The 24,283-nt window shown below is 36.0% G+C and overlaps 1 protein-coding gene across 1 annotated transcript in view; it reads right to left on the reverse strand.

Moving 5' to 3' along the window:
• The window catches only part of LOC118803521, a 54,463-nt gene that overhangs the window by 11,408 nt on the left and 18,772 nt on the right, over positions 1 to 24,283 (reverse strand). The window contains exons 4-12 of the mRNA XM_036564011.1: positions 21,435 to 21,785; positions 20,442 to 20,531; positions 19,901 to 20,066; positions 14,200 to 14,373; positions 13,292 to 13,465; positions 10,758 to 10,931; positions 7,535 to 7,708; positions 6,166 to 6,339; positions 4,159 to 4,205 (exon numbers count right to left, since the gene is read on the reverse strand). Coding sequence (XP_036419904.1) covers positions 4,159 to 4,205; positions 6,166 to 6,339; positions 7,535 to 7,708; positions 10,758 to 10,931; positions 13,292 to 13,465; positions 14,200 to 14,373; positions 19,901 to 20,066; positions 20,442 to 20,531; positions 21,435 to 21,785 — 1,524 coding nt within the window. The remainder of the gene's footprint in view (positions 1 to 4,158; positions 4,206 to 6,165; positions 6,340 to 7,534; positions 7,709 to 10,757; positions 10,932 to 13,291; positions 13,466 to 14,199; positions 14,374 to 19,900; positions 20,067 to 20,441; positions 20,532 to 21,434; positions 21,786 to 24,283) is intronic.

The following is a 24,283-nucleotide window of genomic DNA, read 5'->3' on the forward strand; positions in this document are numbered from 1 at the left end:
GCGGCATTTCCATTTTAATGATGCCTTTAATACATTAAATTAATTGCAAATCATGTTAGAGCTAAACTTACAATACCGTGTATGTCAGCAAAAATGTTGATGCACCATAGAAACCAGCCACATAAACTGCAGATTACCTGCTGACGGATTCACTCTGGGGGCTTATTTATATTGGGATATAGCCAATTGGGAGTTCACACACAGATGATAATGGCTTGCTTTATATTTACTAAATGCTCTTAATGAGGTGTATATTTTTAATTAATGCAGAAATTGCACTGCATATAATGATATGTGCACAAAAGGTTTTTATTTATTTTTTTGGTGGTGCCTGATGCATTTTTTCACAATGCCTCTGCTTATCCCTGTTTTCTCCCCTGATAAACTACCTGTTAATGCACTGGAACTTCTGACTGGTTCTAACTGCACACCAGTGATCTGCGAGCTACACTGCTCTATTTTCCAGACCCTTCACACCAAAAGCTCAGATAAGACTGACCGCAGCAGCAGAGAACAGCAGGAATAACTTTACTTAAACTAATCTAATTAAACCATTTGAACTATAACAATACTATATTTGTTATTTTCCCAAATATATATTGCTGTAACAGACCAGTAACGTTGAATTATTTGCTAAAAACAGGTAGTTAACACCAGCTAATTAAAATAGCTAGCCAGTCTAATGTTTCTGGTTACCATCGTTTGTATTCAGTCAGTGGTATTAATATATAAGTATAACTGTGTATTTCTGATTGGGCCAAAGTCGAAATATGAGCAATAAACACATCTAGTGGTTAGAATAAATGCTATTACTCTTAGCGACAATGCCAGCTAATTTACATTATTGGACTCTTTACAAAATTATTTACTGACAAATAGTAATTGGCACAATAATATATAGCTATAGTTTATATTACTGTGAACACGTAATAGTGCAAACATGAAGCTGAAGTTCGGTTCTTATTTACCAGCTTCTCATTTAAATTTTCTGTTCCACCTTAAACGACACCACAGTTACATTCTGATGCCTGTGTAAATGTGCATCATTTAAGGTGGATCAGAAAATCTGGACAAGAAGCCAATGTCAGCTGATTGTTCTTGCGTTTTTTTTTTATGTATTTCTCTGGTGTAAATGATTATCTATTGTTTGTCTCCGTGTTCAGGTATAAAGTGAATAAATACATTGCTGCTGTTGAGTATGACAGTGCGGAGGTTAATTTGTAGAAGGCTGTGTCTCTTAATCCTGCTTCCCAGAGTAGCTGATCCAGCTAATGAAGGGCTCCATAATCAGTTAATGAGCTGGATCAGGGCTGTTCTCTTCAGGAATACCTGAAACTGTACAGTGCTTCCCAGGTTGAGAATATGTGTGAATGTCACACCAGGCAATATGGTTGTAGCCTAAGGAGACTTAAAAAATGTTTTGATCACAACAGAATGGTTTGCCGGATCTTAAAGCACAAACATCAACGTTACTTTTGAAATGAGTCTGCAGCTTCTTATTTACGTTTAAATAAAAACACTATTGGATTTTTGGAAAAATAATGTCCCAGTTGTCTGTTATCCTGCCTAACATTACCTTAATGAACACATGTTAAAGTGTGGAACACTAAAATTACTAATTTGACTGTTGCTGGCTAAGCAAGTCAATAACCAACAACATGTTCATGCAGTTTGATGATGCGGCGGAGAATCACCCTGGTAAGTGGTGCTGTCTGACTTAGTGCAGCAATGTGGTCTTGGTTTCAGTTGGGTGACAAAGACAGACAAGCTGCTAAATGCTATGACTACAAATGCAAACACAGTTGAGACTGTGGAACTGTTAGTACTGATCATCCTGTTTTTACAATCGTAAAATGTTTTACTCTGTAGCAGCAACTTTGTGTTTGTTTTTACTTTAAAATGTTGTGAAACTAAAGGAACGGTTCACTGAAAAATCAAATTTATCCAATTTTCCCCTCATGAGCCAAGATTGAAAACATTTCCTGTAGTCTGAACACTAAGCTTCACATTATCAGTCTGCATGTTTAAGAGCGCCATATGTCATCACAGCTGACCAATCAACAGCAAGGATGTCTTCTCTCTAGTCACTCATCCAACCAGGATGAATGGTGAGTTTTGGCTGTTTTCACCTGGAGCTGAACAACACTTTATACACAGAGTACCAGACTGAATGTGAAAAACTCTGATTCTGTCGTCTTTTTCTTTTTGTTTGCTTTAATTGTGTCTAGAATTGATGCTGCAAAGGAGTATAGGTCTTTAGGAAGACTGGTCAATGATGACCATACAAAGGAAAAAAAAATATGTGCAGATGATTCACCACACCTGTGTTTGTGATTCATGACAGTAAACGAGGTGATGAAATCACATGTGACTATGGAGAAAGTGTCTGGATCTGGAGAACTCAGGTTTGTAAAATAAAGTTATTTATCCTCAAATTACTGTCAAAGGCGTTTTTGAGCTGCATTTGAATGGAGGCAGACTACATAAAGAAGCTGTCTGGGTCAGCTTTTGTTGATAAATATTAGGTTTAGTTAAATGTTGTATCAATAAATGTTCTTCGTTTGATTTGACATTTTAGAGAAAATGCAGGATGTAAGTGTGACAGAGGGATTGATGATATAAGGATAGGGTAGAGATATTTTGAAGTTGTCGGGATGACGTAGAGGGACAGAGCAGGGAGAAATTTTATAGAGGGATGATGTAGAGGGACTATATAGGCATAAGACTATATAGGTATAAGAAAGAGACATAACATGTTTATGGACATAATGAACTACATGGTAACTGTATGTATGGAGAAAGATAGAAATGATAAAGAATGTACTGATAGAGATTAAGAATGCAGGAACTGATACTGAAAGACTGTAGAGATTAAATAGGATTTAATCCTGTATAGTCCTCAGTGAAGAGGCCATTTCAAGAATTGTAATTGTAAGAAGGTTTGCCTTTTAATCTTAGACCAGCTGCTTCTTAAAGGTTTGTTGTTTTTTTTAGCTTTGTTAAGTTTTTGTAAGCTGTGCACAAGATCTCATAGATGATGGTGAAGTCCACCATTGCCACAGTTATATTTTCTTATGTTCATCCATGAAATTATCTGCTTTTAAAATGGTGAGAATTTTTAATTTTTAGACAATGACTGGTAGAGTTCTGCTCTGAGAAGAAAAATACATTTTAATGTTACATGTAATTTTATAAAAATAAAACAGTCAGTTAAAGTGTTTTACTGTTACATTACGTTTTTCTTCTTCTACATTTAAAATACAGAAAGTTTCACTTCTTTTTAGAAGTGTATTAAGTTTTAGACTGAATTTCTCTATTTCATTTCTGCCTCTATTTCACAGTAATTGTGTGAATGAACCTCCTGAATTGGAATAAAAAGAAAAGAAACCCCACACATTTGAAAAATATTTACTTTGTTGTGTTTTACTTTTTACTTTCTACTTTTTTGTTTTACTCTAATCAAATTCAAACCAGAGTAAAGATGAAGGACTCCTAACTTAAAAATGTACATAGTAGATTTTTTATTAACCATTATTATTAATAAGGGAGTAGCAGCTCATTCAGTTCATGATTTGATTTGATTCATGATATGATTTAAACTTCTCAGGATACTTTGAACAAAATCTGAATAAAAAAATTATGTTTAAAAACTTTCAGCCAGTTCAGTTGCCTCAGATGTCATAGATAACAGAAAGCCCATTTTCCATAATGCCTTGTTACATTGTCACGATGCACACTGTCACATTTTTGTATTGTGTTGTCACAAAGCATAATTTATACACCTAATTATTATTTAAGTATTGGAAGTTTTTTTTCTGTTGTGATGTGGGTAGTTGTGATCTAGTTTTTACCATGTCCTTACTATGTGGTACGTACAAGAAAAATATGTGCATGTTTCTCCTGATATTTAATTTAAACTGATTTTACTGTGGAAGTTCAGACCTCTTAAAGTAGATAGAAAAAAATATCAACTGATGAAGTTAATATATGAAATTTGTAAAGTAAAACTTTTCTGTATACCTCTCAGAAAGGTATGTTCCAATTTTGTAGGTTTATTTCTTGTTCTGAATTTTCACAAAAACAAGTAGGTGTGTGTGTGTGTATGTGAATTTGTGTGTGTCTGTGTGTGTGTGTGTGTGTGTGTGTATGTGTACTTACATTTCTTCCGTCCTGGTTTCATTCTGATCTCACCTCCATGTTCCACTCTAAACACACACACACACACACACACACACACACACACACACACAGTAACATACTCAGTTAAATGTTCTCTCACCCCCCCTCTCTCTCTCTCTCTCTGTAAACATATCTGATAGTTTAACACATTCTGGTGACTCTCCTAAACACTTTGTTTCTACATTATGATCACTCAATGAGAGTGGGATTTTACCATGTTTTCACATATAGGGTGTTTTCACACTTGGGCCGTTTCAGCGTCTGAAGTCATGGTTTCTTTTGCATATGTGAACACGCCAAACGAACTCAGACCCCCCTAAACGGCCCCCTAAACGAACCGAACTGAGACCACCTCGAGAGGTGGTCTCAGTTCGGTTCGTTTGTAGTTCGTTTTGTGGTTCGATTAAATTGTGCATTGTGAAAACAAAACGGCCCCAGTCCGCTTCAGCTGTGCTTTATGGTGAAGACCTCGATGCTCGCCGTACACACAGCCACAGTCTTCACTTTAGCAGGTAAAACAGACCAAGGATCATTTATAAGGTTCTACTCAGGATAAAGTCTGTCCGTGGTCTGCGACAGACAGCAGCGCTGACTTATTAAAGCGATCAGATGCGAGAGCTCGCGTGATTATACCGTGTTAAAGGCTCGAGCTGGGCACGCAACGCAATTCTCAGGTGCTTTCACTCTGAACGCTGAATGAATGAAAATTCGCCGGGTGGAGCTTCAGTGAGGAGCACAGCCGAACACGGAGCCCACCGCGGCAGACCTGCAGGGCCGTTTTTCCAATTTTGCGCGATGGACTTCGGCCAGTCGTTTCAGTGCGGCCAATAGGAGAGCAGCAGGCGGGTCTGCCGGTTCTTCTCGCCACCTGATAGTCCTCTTTAGAGTTCACTTACATTGTGAACACAAAAAGAACTGAGGTCACTTGCAGTTGGTTCCCTTCCAGGTTCACTTTAACATAACTCGGTTCGGTTCTTTTAAAACGAACTATATGTGAAAACACTGAGACCACCTCTTGACAATGTTCGTTTTGGGGGCCGTTAAGGGGGATCTGAGTTTGTTTGGCGTGTTCACATATGCAAAAGAAACCATGACTCAGCAGCCTGAGTCCACTTCAGATGCTGAAACGGCCCAAGTGTGAAAACGCCCTTAATGCTCTTTGTAGTGGGGCCAGGGGGTGGTGGGATCGACCGATATGGTTTCTCAGGGCTGATACCGATTACTAATAATCAGGAAGACTAATAACTGATATTTGGGGCCGATATTCATTTACCATAAATTTGATGGTTATAGTGTGAAAATTTACAAAAACGGAACTCACATTACATGAATATAAGATCTATTATAAAATAGTGATTTAAGCTTTAGACAGTACAGTTTGTAAAAACTTAAAACATTTTAAAGTAAGCTTATCTTTAAACAAAAAAATAAATAACTTAAATAGCTCTCACTGTTTCACAGCCATAGGCTCCAGCACCCCACTGCGACCCAGAAGGATAAGCGGTTTAGATGTGTGTGTGTGTGTGTGTGTGTGTGTGTATGTGTGTGTGTTTCACAGCCTGTGATGTGTGTAAGAAAAAGTGAGCTCAAAAACGTTAAAATGAATAATTTACACAAACAGAATTTTGATATAAAACAGATATGAGTCATCGACAATGTTGAAATTTCAAATAATTTTGTGAGCCAGGATTGTGCCAAGAGCCTGACAAGGCCCGCAGGCCTTGTGTTTGACACATGAGTTCTAGATGAATATAATGAAAGCAGTCTAGGTGAGTGAGAACAGTCTAGGAAAGTGAAATAGTCTTGCTCAGTAAGAGCAGTCTAGGTGAATAAGAGCATAGATGTTAGAGCCTACATAAAATGCAATTAATCTGCTGGAGAGCTGTCAGCCATATAGGAGGAGCAAATAATTACTGTCTTCAGTAGTTCAATCATTCTAAATCCACACACACACACACACACACTTCTGAACACAGTTTTTCATACCTGAGAGTGCTCAGTGAGCAGTGTGTACCCTCCAGTTTGGCAGAGAGCACCTTATCTCCTGACTCTCCTGGGTGATTGTAGGTGAGATCCAGTTCTTTCAGATGTGAGGGGTTTGAACTCAGAGCTGAAGCTAGAAAAGAACAGCCTTTCTCTGTGACCATACAACCAGATAATCTGCAAAAAAATAAATAACGAGAAGACAGATGACCGAGTGAGATAGATGATTCACAATGATATCAAACTAGACAGAAACATACTAAAACACAGTTTCATACAATTAAGCATAAAAATAAACACAATCTCACTAGCGGGAGTGGCAGAAATGTTTTTTGACAATATTTTTTGCTAATCTTTTGAACTCCTCCTTTTAATGATAAACGTTTAATTTAGTTAGGCCTTAGATTCTCTTTAACTCCACTCCATTTTCTCAGTTTCATAACTCAGGAATGGAATAACACAGACAAGACACACATGATAAAGCAATCAGTAGATCTTACACTAAATATATTCTACAAATAGCACTGATGTGCACTGAGGCATCAGCGATACAGTTTAGACTTGGAACCTCACTGCTTCTCTTGATATTGTACTTTTTTAAATTCCATATACACAATTCCATATATAAAACTAGCCTGTGTATTATGTGAGCTGATCTTTAACATAATCTAAAATATCTGCAATGTCAATATAAACTCCTTAAAAGCTTAAGGAAATTACTTAAGCTTACTTAAAATTACTGATAGGAACCAAGACACAAAAGGAAAAATTCACTAAGAACATGAGGAAGGACCACTGAGAAAAACCAAGACTCAAAACAGGAACCCATTGTCCACTGGGCTGCACTAGATACAGCAGTTACAGGGACATGGATAAAGAAAAGAGAGAAATTAGGGTGAAAGAGAAAATACAGCATGTAACTAACACTAACCTTTAAATGTATACTTTAGCTGTGTAGCATTGCATGAACTTATACCACTCCCCACCCACTTGATCCATTTTGCAATTATGCCTCCTCATCAGTCTGTTGTGAACAGGTTGATTCTGACGGCATGTGTATGATGCTGAATGATCATGTATGTGAAGTGCTTTGTGGTGCAGTTTTCCAGATCACTGTTGACCCAATGTTTGTACAGATGGTGGGCAAAACATTGATGTTTTTAAATTATGTTTAAAGGAACATTTAAATTACTCCTGTCATCTAGAAACCTTTTTTAAAACAAACATTCATTCAGCTGGAATTTAACTTAGAACTATGTGACCAATTTATAATTCAAAGTTAAAAACAGTAGAAACCTCATGCTGCTTCATGATATAAACATAGCACCGCTTATTATTTATGATTCAGGAATACACTGAAAGAAACACTGACCTGAGTGTTTCCAGTTTACAGTGTGTACTCTTCAGTCCAGCAGAGAGCAGCTCCATTCCTGAATCATGTAGGTCATTGTTGCTGAGGTCCAGCTCTTTCAGGGAGCTGTTTTCCAGTTGTAAAAGTGATCCAAGATTTTCACAGGTCTCTACTGCAAGGTTACACAAAGCTAGTCTGCAAACAAAGAATAAAAACATAGATTTTACAACAGCAACTTTTTCTAAATCTTCACTTAAAAAGGAAGATTAGAAATGGAAGTTTGGAAGAGTATGGAAGGTTCCATGCTGCTGTTTTTTAGTAGAGGCTTCACCTGTGTCACATGTGGAAAAACATAATTTGTGTGTAACTGTTGCTAGCTCCTGATAATGGATAGCAGAGAATGAGGTCATCACTAATGTTGTTGGCTTGTCAGGAAGGTTAATGGGTACTTGTTGCAGTAGGCTGAGCTATGCTGTGTCTTATCAGTGGTTATTTTGTTTTGAAAATGAATTGCAAAATTTAAGAGGGTAATCACTATGTGATTGTGACAATACCTAAGTGACACTATGAGAAAAGGTATAGTTAATTAGTCTGTGGTGGAAAAAAGGCCTTTGGTATTATCTTTGTGCTTATTAATTTCACTAGAGAGGTAATATTGCCTGAATATATTATTGCCTTGTATTAAGTTTGGATCTGCTCTTTGAGAATATCATAATGTACTTGCAGTTTAGTTTTCCTCCACAATTGCTCTGAGTTATGACAGTTTCTGTTAAGCTGGTGTGTTTCCTCATTTGTTCATTGACTTCTATGCTTTCATTTTCAGAATGCACTGAAAATTGACCAGCCATTGGATAACATTGTTGAGGTAGAGAATTACAAAGTGGTTCAAGTCAAGATTCAAGCGAGTGGAAGGGATGAGTATATAGCTGCTCAGATTCTTGAACATAAAACTGCATCTTTTTTTTCTGCATGCAAGCAGCATTACATGTTTCTAAAAGTGCTTTACAGACAATTGTTGAATTTAATGTTATTCTGTTTTCTTTTCTAATCTCTCCTTAATTCAGCTGGCTCTTCTTGGAAAGAGTGTTGATGTTAAACTGTTTGGGTATAATGCATATCGTCATCCTGATCAAAAATATAAAGTCTCTCGAAAAGGATGGGTATTTCATGAGGTTCTAGCTAAGTTTGTGAAGGGAACAGTATTTTGTGTCTGCGCTGATAACCTTGAATTAATAGATGCAGAAAGGTCAGTTTACACCTGCATTATTTTGTCTGCAATATTGGATTAACATATTTGTGGTTTTAAAAGACTAATAGACTGGTTGTCAGTCCTATAATGGTTAGTCGAGTGCATAATATTTTGGACAGTCCTGCTCCAGAACATAACCTGATGGATGACTGAAGTGTTATGCCATTAGCTATCATTTTAACAGTTGGCTGGTGCTGAACTATAGTCAGTATTGTATATTTGTGGATTTGATTATTGTTAATCATAATGTTTGTTTTCTCCTGGCTTATAGAACATAAGCTGAATGTGCTGCTAACACAAAAGCACTGTTGACAGTTTGTTACAGTTTTATTACTGTTTATAGTTTTTACAGGTTTATTACTGGTTCATGTTTAAAGTTTTTATTCATGTAAAAGATAAATTATCTGAAAAAAAGCTAATAGCACAATGGTAGGTGGTTTTCTTCAAAACTCAGGTGTTTAAGTTAACCTTAAAACTCAAAAATCTAGTGCAGTAAATTGCCTTGAAATTGAGCTTTAACTTTTTCATTTATTAGTGTATTTGCTTCCAGAATTTGCTGATATTTAGTGGAATCCATTCTTCCATCTACCTGTGCATTTCCTGTGCCACTGGCTGCCAAACAACTATTTTTAAGTTAATTAAGTTGCATTAACATTTGCAAAAAAAAAAAAAAGTTTTGTTTGTGCAGGTGTTGAATGGAAAAAAACTACAGAGCCATGACAAAGACCTTAAAGATCCCTGTCAGTACATTGTTTTGAAAAATGTAAAATTCAAGTAACCACAATTAATCATATCTGGTCAAGTGCACTATACAAGATTTCTCAGTGCACTTAACTAATGTTAAGGAAAGTAAAATAAAGCCAGCAGTCAGTGTTTCAGGACAACTTGAAAGCAGCAGGAACACCATTTACACAATGAACTCTCTACCCTTGGAAGTGTGAGGCTGTAAGAAACGAAAGGGTGAGTTGTAGCATTTCTTTTTTACAGAAATGTAAAAATATAATCTGCAGTCAGAATAATGTCACTTGTCAGTACCATTACTGTATCAGTGCTGTGTATGCCTGGTCTTTTTCTATTGTGATGTACCTGCTCTTTTTCTGTGTGCTGAATGTGATTTGCTTAGAATTTAAGGTTCTAAAAACCTAACATCTAAAACGTTTCTGTTAGTGCTATTTTTAGAATAGTCTTTCATCATTGCTTGGAACCTTAGCCAACTGTTAACAAAATATAATGCTTAGATAAAGAATTATTTATTGCAAATATTATCCATCATAAACTAGGTTTTGAACACTGGTGTATTTTATTGCTCTTTGAAAATGCAATCATTTTGATCCAGATTGTACTGAACTGTGGGATGAGCTGTGCAGGACAGTTAATATAGATCTGTTGGATTATTTTGGAGATTAATAAGGCTGTGTTTAGTCCTCGTGAGCAGAACAATTGGTCTAGAACTACTTAATTATTTTGGAGATAAATTAGCCTGTATAGCACAACAGAGACCAGATGACATGAGCAAATAGAATTTGTGCTGGATGATCACACAGTAAATCTTTCCTCTTTCTTCAAGTGCATATTAAAATACTCAATTTGTTTTTTGTTTTTAACATAAAGCTGTCAAATCACTCTGTAGTAGCTCAGACACCCCTACATGAATTTGATTAAACTCTACCTGTCTCTTCATCTGGAAACATGTTGTTTCCCAAATTGCGATTAATCTGCTATAATTAAAAGCTTCATTAGACACTACTTTGTGATCAACACCACCATTTAGCTAGTCTTATGATGAACCATCTGAACCAACTGGCAGCAAAAGTTGGTTCACCATAGTATTTGAGTATTTTCACTAGAGAGCATGTCAAGTTGTCATGTCAAATATTTTCACTAGAAAGCATACCAAGTGTTTACAAATAAAGACATTGGCATTTATAAAACTGTTCTGCATTGTTTTCAAATTCTGTGGGTTTCCTTCCAAAATAAATTGACAGGAACACTGACCTCAGTATCTCCAGTTTACAGTCTCCAGTCTTAAGTCCAGCAGACAGCAACTCCACCACTGAATCCTGTAGCTCATTGCTACACAGGTCCAGCTCTTTCAGGGAGGAAATTTTTGCTTGCAGGGCTGATATGAGCAATTTGCAAGACTCCACACTGAAATTACAGATGGCTAATCTGCATAGGGAGAGTAAATACAGTTAAGAACATAGTTTAGTCATGGAAATTTTGTATCGGTGGCAGACAGAACTAGACTCTCACAGACGAGGCTTGAGTTAAGATCTTTAATAACAAAGGGTCCAAAATCACAGTCGTAAAGCCAGAGCAAAAAGTCAAAGCCCAGAGATCCACAAGAAGACAAAAGGGCAAAGCAAAAATCAAGGCTAGGACAGAAAAACAGGTCGTACACGGAAATCAAAAAACAGGCAAGGAAAGAACGCTCAGTATACTGAGACGATACTTTGCAAGGAAGGTATGCTTAAGTCCAGGCTTAAATACTAAACTAAATCTGGTGAAGCTGAGCTCTGATAGGTTGATTGGTTGGAGTCCTGAGTCATGTGGCCCAGCGAGGGGTTCTGGGAATTGTAGTCTGAGGCGGCAGTGTCGGCTGTTGTCCCAGCCATGCCGGAGGGAGGCGTGACAAATTTAGAATCATACAGAAATGCATTAATGAGGGTTATAAAGCAAGCATCATTCCACTCTCTGTTGCCTTGTAATTCCTGTAGTTAGAGACAGGATCATCACTGTCTTTCAATTTTCCTGGCAAAATTGATTGTCCTTTAGTTAATTTCTATGACTTTATGTGATTTTAATTTTCATCATAGGTATTTGTTCATATATCAGAACTTACAACTTCTTCCATTCTTGTATTTACATTTTTTAGTGTTCCAACCATTGGAATCAATGTATGAAACATTTTAAAACCAGTTTATTTGTAGACATATATACAATTCGTTGCCAGTTTATGTATAAGTACATTGTACCATTGGGATGATCATAGGACCAATGCTGACCAGATATTATTTGGGTGAGGGGTTGGGCTGCACAAATAATAATAGTATTACTACCATGCATGATTTTCTAGCTAAGACAACAAATCAAACTGCAGTACACAGGCTTGTGTTTAGTGTTGCAATGGACTACCTAACTTTATCTAGCGACCTGAGTGATATTAGAATACTAGAACTAAAATTAAATATATTTGTTTTATTGTAATGGGTAACCAACTGGAAAAACATATAAATGAAATACATTTGGTTTGTAATTCCTGCTGCTAAATTAGAAATCAACTCTTCTATACTATAATATTAGTCTGTCTTTACATAGTTACATTTTCATGCAATATTATTTTCTCAATACTAATACAAACCTAAATTTCATTCATGTTGAATGTGGATTTTTGAATAATTTTGCTTACTTGCTGAAAAGTAGTTAGGTTAAAAAGCTAGCTAGTAAGCTAAATTTAAGACAGCTAAAGATGATTGCTACAAGTGATTTATGCAGCTAGATTATTATCTCCTCTCTTTACATAAAACTGATATGAAGATGCAAATGTAGGCTAATTAATGCATCAGATTATTTTATACAATGCAATATAGAAAAAAAATAATAGCTACAAGTCTTGCTAACTAGTGTAAGATGCTTTGAAAATGGTTGTTTTTTATTGTGTTAATGTATTTAAATTTCAGTTGTGTTTTAGGAAACATGACACTTATATTTCATGCAATTTACAAATTATTTGCGAACTGCAATTTGACTAGCAGTGAAGAAATATAATACAAATGCATAAAATATGGTTTTTAATGGTTTTAACAAAATGGTTTTAACAAAAATACAAAAACTATATTATGACTATAATGTTCACTGCAAAATTAACAAAAAAAATAATAATTGCAGTGTTAGTTTTGTATTTTCATTACATGAAAAACAGTTTCTTTGGCTGTCATTAAAGAAAGCCTATAACCTAGCCGAACAGTCTACTGTTGTGGTGATTTATATAAAATAATCTTAATCAGCATTCATGATGCCTTCCTACATTGCCAAAAGTGCACTGATTCTTTCACTTTTATTGGTTCAGTGATGTACATACTGCATTCTGTTAGATTCAAATTTAGACTCATCAGTCAGGTGTCTAGTTTTGATTTTCTAGTGCAGTTTGTTCTTTTGTGTTCTCCATTTCTCAGTAAGGGCTTCTTGACAGCTACACATCCTTTCAAAGTTGTATTGTCACAGTGGAAGCATGAAAAGAAACACCTGTAGATTTTTTCAGATCTGAAACAAGTTCTTGTTGAGAGTAAAACAAACTGTTGAATCAAATACAAACAAACTGTGAATGAAATACAAATAGACTTGATATTAAACTACTTCTGTTGATATTTCTGTTAAATAAATATATATTGCTTTTTTGTACTTAATGTTGTTTTTTTTGACTGGAAATAAATGAATAAGTTGATCACTTAGTGTTGCATACTACTGTATAGAAACATAAATTATTTGCATACTTCTATAATACTGTAAAAGAACAGTTTTTTTCTGACCTGAGTATCTCCAGTTTACAATGTGAACTCTTCAGTCCAGCAGAAAGCGTCTCCATTCCTGAATCCTGCAGGTTATTTTTACTGAGGTCTAGTTCTTTCAGGGGCCAGGTTTCTGATTGTAAAGCTGATCCCAGATTTTCACACGTATTCTTTCCAAGACTACACAAAGCTAATCTGCAAAGGGAGAGCAAATAAAGATGGTCAACACAAACAATGACACGTTTTTAGTTTTACAATTACAGATTGTAGTTCATTTGTTTCTGCATATGTTTCCTCAATTGTAATTAAAGAAAACAAAAATTCTTTTCAAATACATTTCACATTTTTAGGCCCACTTGACACTTCAGGAATAATTTAGTGGTCATTAATGATTTCCTGTTTCATTGTGGTATAAATATAGGATGACACAGGGGCTAATTTCCATAGTCATTCATCTATATGTGGATGATTAAGGAATACATTAAGGAAATGAGACAAAGTGTGATAGACCTTCTGAATTCACACAATGGCTATTAGAAAAACAGCTAAACTGTTGAAAACCAGTTTGGTGAGATTAGGAGGAGTTTAAAAGAAAGGACCTAAAAACCTTGAGGATTCAGAAAGATTCTGTATTGAGGAGTGGTCTCAGATTCCTTGCTCCATATTCTCCAATCTCATCAAACATTATAGATCATGTTAGCAAAGTAAGGGTGCAGTAACCGTGACACTCATGATTTTGTTAAAAAGTCATTTTTATAAGGATTTTTTGTTAATTGCTAACTGCAATTTAGTTTTAAATTATATTTTATATTTTAGTTTTAGTTTTTAGTTTATTTTTATGTAAGATTGGGCTAATTAAACATTTTCATGATCTTTTTACCCATCTTTAGGTTTGCATCAAAGGTGCAAGTGATTATGGAAATTCTTACTTGAGTATCTCCAGCTTACAGTGTGAACTCTTCAGTCCAGCACATAGCTTCTCTACTCCTGCATCCTGCAGGTCACTGTTACTGAGATCTAGTTCTCTCAGGAAGGAGTTTTCTGTTTGTAGAGCTGCACTCAAAGTTTCAAGGGACTGTGAAGTGAGATTACAGCCAACAAATCTACAGGAAGGGAAGAAAAGAAAGTGAGTAAAATACATGATCATTTACAAACTCTATTTGCATTTGGAATTATCTGAACAATTCAGTTCAATTCTTTAAACTATTTTTCAGTCTTGTACTCCACTGACATGATTTTGTGACACATTACCTTGAGTCCTTCTTTCTCCTACTTGCTTAACTAACAGCTATTAATTACAACCCCATCTGAGATGCAGGGAGAAACATTCTGTTTTTCGCGGACTACAGTGCCCACACAGTCCAGAGAAGGAAGGCTTTCAGCGGCGTTCAGAAAGAACTGTTGGCAAGAGGGGTGTCCACATTTATGATCTACCCTGCTACCCTCCGAGTGTCATTTCAAGGTAAACAGTTGTCCTTTTCATCGGTTCGGGAGGCAGAAGAATTCACGAGACGTTTGTCCGAGGATACTGACAAAGGTCCGTCCATTTTGTCGAGACGAAAGCTTCCCTTCGAGGCAACGGGAGCCAGTGGTGGAGAAGACATGGACTGATTTGACTATCGACCGCTAAGTGAATCAGTTAGCTCCTGATGCCAGCTTATAGTAACAGGCTGCAGAAAAGTTACTTAATTTGCTTTGCTTTAAATTGAAGGAGAACTCTTTCAAGTTGAGTTGGTCTATTTTGGGTTGACCCTTAGGGTATAGAATAGTTTTGTTAGGCTATTTGTTTAGTATATGGAGAAGATATGGTTAATTATATGGAACTTTAAGTTAATTTTGGCTAAGCTTAAGTTTTCATATTAAGGTTAGGAAACTCATTTCTTTTTCAAGAAATAGATTACTTATTCCTAGTGTTGGGACTGGTTTTAAAACCTGATGTTTATAAATCGTTCAGCTAGTTTGCAAGGGACTAGGTTGAGTGTTGGAGCTCTGACTGCGTTATGTGGTTGTCACACCTCTTAGAAACACTGTTCAGGGATGGGGATTGTGGGCTGGGTTGGGAGGGGAGGCACCTCAGTTGGGAGATTGTGTTAAGTATACACACTTTTTTTTGTTTTTCATTTTTCGTTTATACTATATTTAATCCATTTGATAATGGGTAAATTATCGATGCTGTGCTGGAATGTAAGGGGGCTGAAGAGTTAAAAGAGTGAAATGTTTAGAATTTTTACGAAGGAAAGACATTGACGTTGCATGTATTACAGAATCACATTTAAATATACTGGATGTATCTCGTATGCAGGATAGGACATATAAAGTGGTGGCTTCTTCCAGTGATGATTCCAAGTGTAAGGGCATGATAATACTGGTGAAGAGAAGTCTTAAATTGGTAATCCAGAGAGTTAGCTCTTCTCAAGAGGGGTTTGGTCGTCTTTCTTACGTTTGCACTTCGATACATGGTAAAAACATTGTGTTTGTGTCGTTGTATGCTCCTACAGTATATGATAGCACCTTTTTCCCATGGGTAGCCAAAGAGTTGTTGGCCCTTTCAGGCTATGATTTCATAATTGGAGGTGACATGAATGCTGTAATTGATTATAGATTGGACAGATCAACACAAAATTCATCTGTTTCTCAACAGCTGGCATCAATGGCTTTGACTAAGTTCATTGAGGACTTAAATCTCCTTGATGTTTGGCGTGCGCATACGTTAGGTGCTCAAGATTACACGTTTCTCTATACGGCACAAAACATTTTCAATAATTGATTTTTTTCTACTTTCCAGAAACTTAGATAGGTTGGTAGAATCTAGTTCAATTCTCCCAGCAGTATTGTCTGATCATAGCCCAGTAGTGGTGGTAATGGATTTAGAAATTAAGGTTAGAAGGTCACCAAGATGGAGATTTAATACTAGCTTACTACAAAGTGAGGTTTTTCCAATGGAATTTAAATCAAATCTACAAGAATTTTTGATGATTAATAAGGAATCTGTTGAGGATCCAAGGTTTTTTCTCCTCTGCTTTTGCTGCCCATCTGAATAAGGATAGACTTAACAGAATCAATATGTTGGAACAGCAATGCCATGTATTGGAACAAAGTCTTAAAAGGGTATATAATGAAGATATTAAAAATAAACTTTGCATAGTTAAAGCAAAATTGAATGATTTGTTAAGAAGAAAAGCTGAGTTTATTATACACAGAGTTCGACAGAGATACTACTTTAACGGAAGCAGACCTAGCAAGCTTCTTGCTCTGAAATTAAAGCAGTGTGAAAGGTTTGCTACGATAGATTCCATCCACTCTTCTTCAAAAGGTTTAGAAGTTGATTCAAAGGACATTAATGATACTTTCAAATCATTCTATCAGGATTTATATTTGTCTAGGGGTAACTTTAATACTGAGGATTGTAGATGATTTTTAAATAACCTTGACCTTCCAAAGCTAAGTGAAGCTGAAGCAGAAGATTTAGGCAGCCCTGTATCTTTAGAAGAACTACATTTAGCACTTAAAAATACCTCTAAAGGTAAAGCACCTGGACCAGATGGTATTCCACCAGAACTGTTGCTGTGCTTTTGGGATATTCTTGGTCCGGTGTTTTATGAAGCCATACAGTTTGCAATTGAGGTGGGCTCTTTTCATGACCATATGAATATTGCTATGATATCCTTGTTACCTAAAAAAGGTAAAGATCTCACTCAGTGTACTAATTTTTGCCCAATTTCATTGATAAATTCTGATATTAAATTGTATTCTAAGGTGCTAGCCTATAGACTTGATAAATATATTGGCAAATTAATACACTCTGACCAGTCTGGGTTCTTGAAGGGACGGCTTGCTGCAGATAATATTCGGCACTTGATGCATGTTTTACATGAGTCACAACAAAAAGATGCTCCGTGGGCAGTCTTGTCTTTGGACACAGAAAAAGCGCTCGATAGAATTGAGTGGGATTATCTGTGGATGGTGTTAGATAAGTTTAGTTTAGGACGTAACTTCATTCATAGGATTCAGATTTTATACAATAACCCATCTGCTTTGGTCACTACTAATGGTTTACAATCACCCCCCTTTTCTGTTCTTCGTGGAACACGTCAAGGGTCACCCTTATCTCCAGATTTATTTATTCTTTCTATTGAACCCTTAGCTCAGCATTTAAGACAGAACAAAGTTATATCACCAATTCAGGTCAAAGGTCGTCCTCACGTTATATCCCTCTACGCAGACGATATCATCCTCTATATGACTGATATTGTTAAGTCTATCTCCAATTTATTACCAGCATTTGAAAACGTTAAGCATTATCGGGTTACAAAATTAATTGGTCAAAATCAGCTTTGATGTTACTTAATAGCAACGCAAAAAATATCTCTGTGCCATCAGTAATTCCTGTCAGAACACAGCTGAATTATGTGGGTATAAACATTCAGACGTCTTTGAATGGCACAGAGAAAATATATAAGGAAGTGGAGTGTTGCAACAATTAAGATGAACATTTTACCTCGTATTAATTTTGTTAGCATGATGATTCCTTTACCACCACCGTCTGGCTACTGGATTAAGGTAGATAAACTGCCGCGCAAATATATTTGGAATAGTAAACACCCTAAAATACGATTTAATTCTTTGCAACGTCCCAAAACAAAAGGGGGACTGTCCCTTCCACATTTTAAACTTTACCACCAGTCTTTCCAGTTGCGTCCTGTAACAACATGGATGAACCCTTCATCATCTGCCTCTTGGAGGAATTTGGAAGAAGCATTGAGTCATCCAATCAGACTTCAAGATTTAGTGTTTTCTAATATTTCCAACACTAAATGTTTACTTAACTTCGGTCCCATTATAGCTTACACAATAGCCAATTTCAGAGTGGTTGAGAAGCGAACTAAGTGCACCCTGAAAGGGCATGTCCATACACCTTTGTGGCATAACAGAGATATCAAGTCAGGTAGCAAACCTTTTGAATCTAAACAGTGGGCTTCGAAGGGCATTAATACTCTTGGTGATGTTTATGATTCAGATGGGCTTTGCAGTTTTCAAGACCTTTGCCTCATGTTTGATATCCCAGGAACATCATTTTTTCTGTATTTGAGGCTACGATCGGCGCTCCGAGCATATGGGGTTCCTTGGAGATCAGGACTGGTAACTCATCCAGTTATAAAACAGATACTAAAGTGCCCTTCCAAGGGCTTTGTTTCATACATATACTCATGGCTACAAGGAATATATGATTCTGGTCTTAGTATACAAAATCAGTGGGAAAAGGATTTGGTAATTGAGGCTGGGTCGGTGGATTGGGAGGTGGCTTGGAGAAATATCTTTAAGGCATCAAAAAATCCTAATTACCAACTGATTTACTTTAAGCTCTATCATAGGGCATACTGGACACCACTATTAAGATTTCATGCTAAACTGACGTCAAATCCTAACTGTGAGTTGTGTTCTTTACGGGTACCTGGTTCTTTGAAACATATGGTTTGGGATTGTCCAGGGATCTATTCATTTTGGAAGAGGGTGACTTCTATACTTTCTAAAATTATAGGAAAGGACATTCCCCTTCAACCAATTTTATTGCTTCTTAATGATGATTTACAACTACAGCTCAGTGAGAAACAGAGGAAAATTATGTTTGCTGGTTTGACCGCAGCAAAAAAACTGATAGTTCATCGTTGGATGTTTTCATGATATGGTTATGATGGAGCTTTCTACTGCTAGAATTCACAATGCTAAGGCTCCAACAATCCAAATATGGGAAGATCTGGCTAATAACATTAGTGAATTACTTAATGTATTTAGTGAATTACTTAAAGCATTTATTTGTATCTGTGTTGTCATTGAACATTTTGTTTCTGTTTAGTATTGAAAATAAAAAATAAAAAAATATTCACAAAAAAAACTAACAGCTATTAATTGATAAGGTTTTGACGGAGCAAGTAATCAGACTGTATTTTTGGATATTAATTTAGAAAAGGTGTTGTATGTTCTCTGTTAAGGTTAACCAATACAATGACTACATACTGTATTACATATACTATGTTACCTGCTGCTTCCTGTAGCATAACTGCAGGAAACCATTCAATTTTTAACGCAAAAGAAATTATACCCATTCTATGAGACAGAACAGGACGTGAGTAGAAACCAACAGGTAGACATAAAATAATGTCAAGCCATGAGGAACCAACAAGACACAAACACATCCTGCAGGACTGTCTTTGTACAGTAATGTTTAGTTAATACTTCTGTCTCGAGTCTGGATTAGCACTGTGCTACAGTTTTTGATTACAACATGTCACAAAAAGTAGTGGAAGACCATTTTGCAAAGGTAATGAGACTCTGTAAACTAAATATAATCTTGCTGAAGAACTCTGAGGTATGCAAGACTGTGTAAAATGCATTTATGGTACACATGTACATGTGTAAAGTATGTAATATTTTTATGTGAACTAACACACTTTTAATAATCTATCTACCAGTAAACCGAAAAAGCTCCAAATGCAACATAAAAGACACAATACTCTGACTTAACCTTTTTAGACCCCTTTGACTACCTAGACTTGTTTGACATTTCATACAGTCTGTAAGTCATAACACAGTATTAATATTAGTTTAATAATGGTCATGTTCAACACTCACCGGGCCTTTCTGCAGTTTGTGATAGCTGGGATGAGTCTTACATATCCCTCCTCTGACGTGTTGTATTTATTCAGGTCAAACTCTTTCCGCACACTCTCTGACTGGAGATGCATGCAGGTTATGACTGAGCACTGTGCAGGAGAAAGCTCCTTTTTTGAGAATTTATCTGGTAGTAGAGAGAAACAATGGAAAACTTTCAGAAATCACCATCATCCAGTGACAGAAACTGTTTGAATACATGACAGTTGTTGAAGTAAACAGTGGCAGAGGATTAAAAACCTAATTTTGTAGGTGGCTGTTATGAATATTACTTCGCTATATGTTTCTGACATCTTTGGGCCATTCTTTGTCACTACATTAAATGACAGATTTATCTATTCTTTAAGCCTCTGTAATTGATGTTTTATGTACAACATTTGTAGAGATTAAAAATGTCTGTATGTGATTTTCCCCCATCTGTCACATGTGTCATTGGAAAATGTTCTTTTAAGCAGTTTAAAATTATTCCTAAAAATGAAATAATAAAAATAATAAAGTTTACCTTTTAAAATGTACGCTGTGAATGCAGTTAATATAACAGCAAACACTGCAATGCAGATGATGGCAATCTTCCAACCATGAAAATGTTTTCCTGAAAAACAAACCAGATAAAAATGTACAGCAGCGCCTAACATCTAATAAAATAATTATAAAAATAACAGTAAATAATTTCTTTAAGTACTGTTATTTATTAATAACAAACTGTTACATGGCACTGTGACTCTTTCCAGGGGTGAGGAAAACTAATTTGTTACTATAATTTTTTTTGCAATGTTTTTTATATTATTTTGGAGGATTTGTATTTTAATCAAGTATTAAACTTAACTACATTTCCAAGAGATAAAACACACTTTTTATTTATTTTCATTTAGGCCTTCCTTCATAAAAAACGTCAAAGGCATTTAATGAGATTTTTCATTTTTCTTTTTCACATTAGTCATAACACACCCAAAAGTTTGTTCAAAGTGGTTTAGACATGGCGAATTTGCCTTGAAAGTCTGTGCTATACAATGTGAACAGTTCCTCCTGTAACTAGGGACAGGGTGAGATGTTGACACTGAAATCTTACTTTTATTTAAACACAGCTTTTCTGTGTTTAAATAAATCTAGACTGTGAGTAACAATGATAGAATTTCACATTTTAGTTTTAAAGAAATGGTTTGGCAAAAAAAAATATATTTTACATAATGTCCTGTTTACCCCAGATGTAGTTGCACAGTCAAGACACATTGTTTTGCTTCTTTAGTTTAGTGCTGGCTACCAGGCGAACATTGCTGACAAACACTGGAAGTCAGTTGCACCCAAATCTTTTCCATAAATCTTTTCCGTAAATTAATCTGGGGAAAATTGGAAATTGTGTAAAATTATTATTATTTTTTTAATTGAAATACTCTGTTATCACTTCGTGGCTAAAAATGATTATGAAGCTGAATCAATACTCTTTTTGCAAATTAATTTACAAGTAATGTTATACTGAAATCATGATGGTTCTTACCTTTAACTTCAACATAAACAATTACATGATTATTCCAGGACATGAATTCGATGAGACATTTATAAGCTCCTTCATCAGAAAGCTGCAATACTGAGAGTTTCAGTGAAGTGTTTCCTTTCTTCAGTTCTTCTTTGAATAGAGTTGTTCTTCCTCTATAAGACTCCATCTGATCTAAACTTTTATCTTTATGATATTCATACAGATGCACTATTCTGTCACCCAGATGCAGTCTGGACCACTCCACTGTCATGTCCACAGCACTGACGCTGGGTTGGAGAGAACAGGGCAGAACCAGATCTTCACCAGCTTCAACAACAAGAGGCTCAGCTGGACCAACCACTTTTAAGTGTACTAGAAAGAAAAAAAAAGCATAAGTCAAGGTAAATGATGCGTCCACTTTCTTCTATTACTCGCTTAATGTCGACTTAAAGAGGAATTCCATCAATTTTTCAAAATGTTTGCATAATTCAGTCAGTGAAATGCAAAACAAAGTCATTTTAAAAGGTGATGAGGTTGATGTGAAAGGGTTCATTGTAGAGAAGTGTACTGACTCAGATTTCTTTACAGTGATGGTGATAGGAACCAGGGGTCACAATGTCTACAATGCAATAATAGCCAAATTACTTTGTATTCCAACCTCCAATGAACCTACATGTGTCTTCTGAGTTTTTATATGCAATGCTGATGATGGTAAAATAGTGGTTAATCTGAAAAAAGGGTTTATTTGGCTCTGGGGACAGCAAACCTGCATATATCTCTCCAACATGAAATAAAATTAATTAAACGTTTCAGGCCAAAACTTTCTCAAAACTGTGATAAAACAATGTCATCAGGCAGTGAATTCACAACCATTTAATTCATGTAATAACTTTCTGTGAGTAAGCTTTTAGAGCCTTAAACTCATTGGACATCTGGTTCCTATCACCACCACTGTGACAATCTTGAGTCTGTAAGTTTCTGTAGAATGAAGAATTTCACATCAAACCCCTCTGTATTACTTTGTTTACAGCTTAAATATTTAATTTTGCAGACATTTTGAAAAATAGGTGGAAAACAACAACATACATCTGGACTAATTTAGACCCTTTCCAGCATCCACTACAGACTGATCACACACACCTTCACCATCACTGTGTGCCTGTTCTTTAAATTCTTTAACTATTTGAATCTGCTTTGAGACCTCAATCATTCTGTACAGTTTACAGTGACAATGTTTGCATTAATTCACTCACATCCAGCTACAAATGGATCCTGCAAATCCACGTGAATATACACCAATCAGGCATAACATTATGACCACCTCCTTGTTTCTACGCTCATTGTCCATTTTATCAGCTCCACTTACTATATAGGTGTACTTTGTAGTTCTACAGTTACAGACTGTAGTCCATCTGTTTCTCTGTATACTTTGTTAGCCCCCTTTTACCCTGTTCTTCAGTGGTCAGGACCCCCATGGACCCTCACAGAGCAGGTACTATTTGGGTGGTGGATCATTCTCAGCACTGCAGTAACACTGACGTGATGGTGGTGTGTTAGTGTGTGTTGTGCTGGTCTGAGTGGATCAGACACAGCAGTGCTGCTGGAGTTTTTAAACACCTCAGTGTCACTGCTGGACTGAAAATAGTCCACCAACCAAAAATATCCAGCCAACAGCGTCCTGTGACCACTGATGAAAGACTAGAGGATGACCAATACAAACTGTGCAGCAGCAGATGAGCTATCGTCTCTGACTTTGCATCTACAAGGTGGACTGACAAGGTAGCAGTGTCTAATAGAGTGGACAATGAGTGGACACAGTGTTTGCCACTGAAGAACAGGGTAAAAGGGGGCTAACAAAGTATACAGAGAAACAGATGGACTACAGTCTGTAATTGTAGAACTACAAAGTGCACCTATATAGTAAGGGGAGCTGATAAAATGGACAATGAGCATAGAAACAAGGACATAATGGTCATAATGTTATGCCTGACCGGTGTATGTCTGTGTGTACATACATATATGATGCCCGTTTGTATATACTGTTTTGCAGTCCTGTCGAGTACTTGTATTGTGTATTTATTGTTTTCTATATTTATTGTCTGATGTATTTATTGTATATTCTGCACTTGATTCACACTTTCGTATATCTGCACTCTGTGTACTCCTGTGTAATGTACTGCTGTTTTGTGTTGCAGAGTGGAGTCTGATGACTTTACAGATAACAAAATATGATTTTGTTTGCATATCTAAATGTTTAGTAGTAGTTTCTTGGTCATAAATATAATATATTAAAAATATATACCAATTTATTGTTTGACATGATTAATTTTTTTGTGGTTTAAATTACGACTTGTTTGGATGCCTCCAGGGAAATTATATTTTGTTAAGAATGTTTTGTACATTTGCAAAAAACATTCTTAACCAAATTTTATTTCACCAGGGGCACCCAAACATTTGCATAAATTGTAGACTGTTATTTGTGTCCAATGTGTTACCACAGTGTAGAGTTCACATTTTTCTAATGAAAACAGATATTTTTAGTTCTTCCAAAATAAAAAAAATAACATCTGTGAGGCGCTGTGTTGCTGACTTAATTGTATTTGCTTTATATCACAGTCAAAAATGTCAATCTGATGGAGCACTTTCAAGACACCTGAAGATTAAGAATATTTATAAAAAGAAGCCCCTTTTCAAAAATAATTACAAAATAGTGGCCAAACTCAACAATTCTCTCTGCTAAAGCCTGTGCTACGTCATAAGATTTTACACTGATGAGTCATGCTTGGACTTCGATGATCACTGTTTGTGATTTTGTATAATTTGTTGACACTTCCTAGCTTTCAGTGGTTTCTGCAGTCCAGTAGGAGCTG

The sequence above is a fragment of the Colossoma macropomum genome, unplaced genomic scaffold (genome assembly GCF_904425465.1).
Source record: "Colossoma macropomum unplaced genomic scaffold, Colossoma_macropomum, whole genome shotgun sequence".
NCBI lineage: Eukaryota > Metazoa > Chordata > Actinopteri > Characiformes > Serrasalmidae > Colossoma > Colossoma macropomum.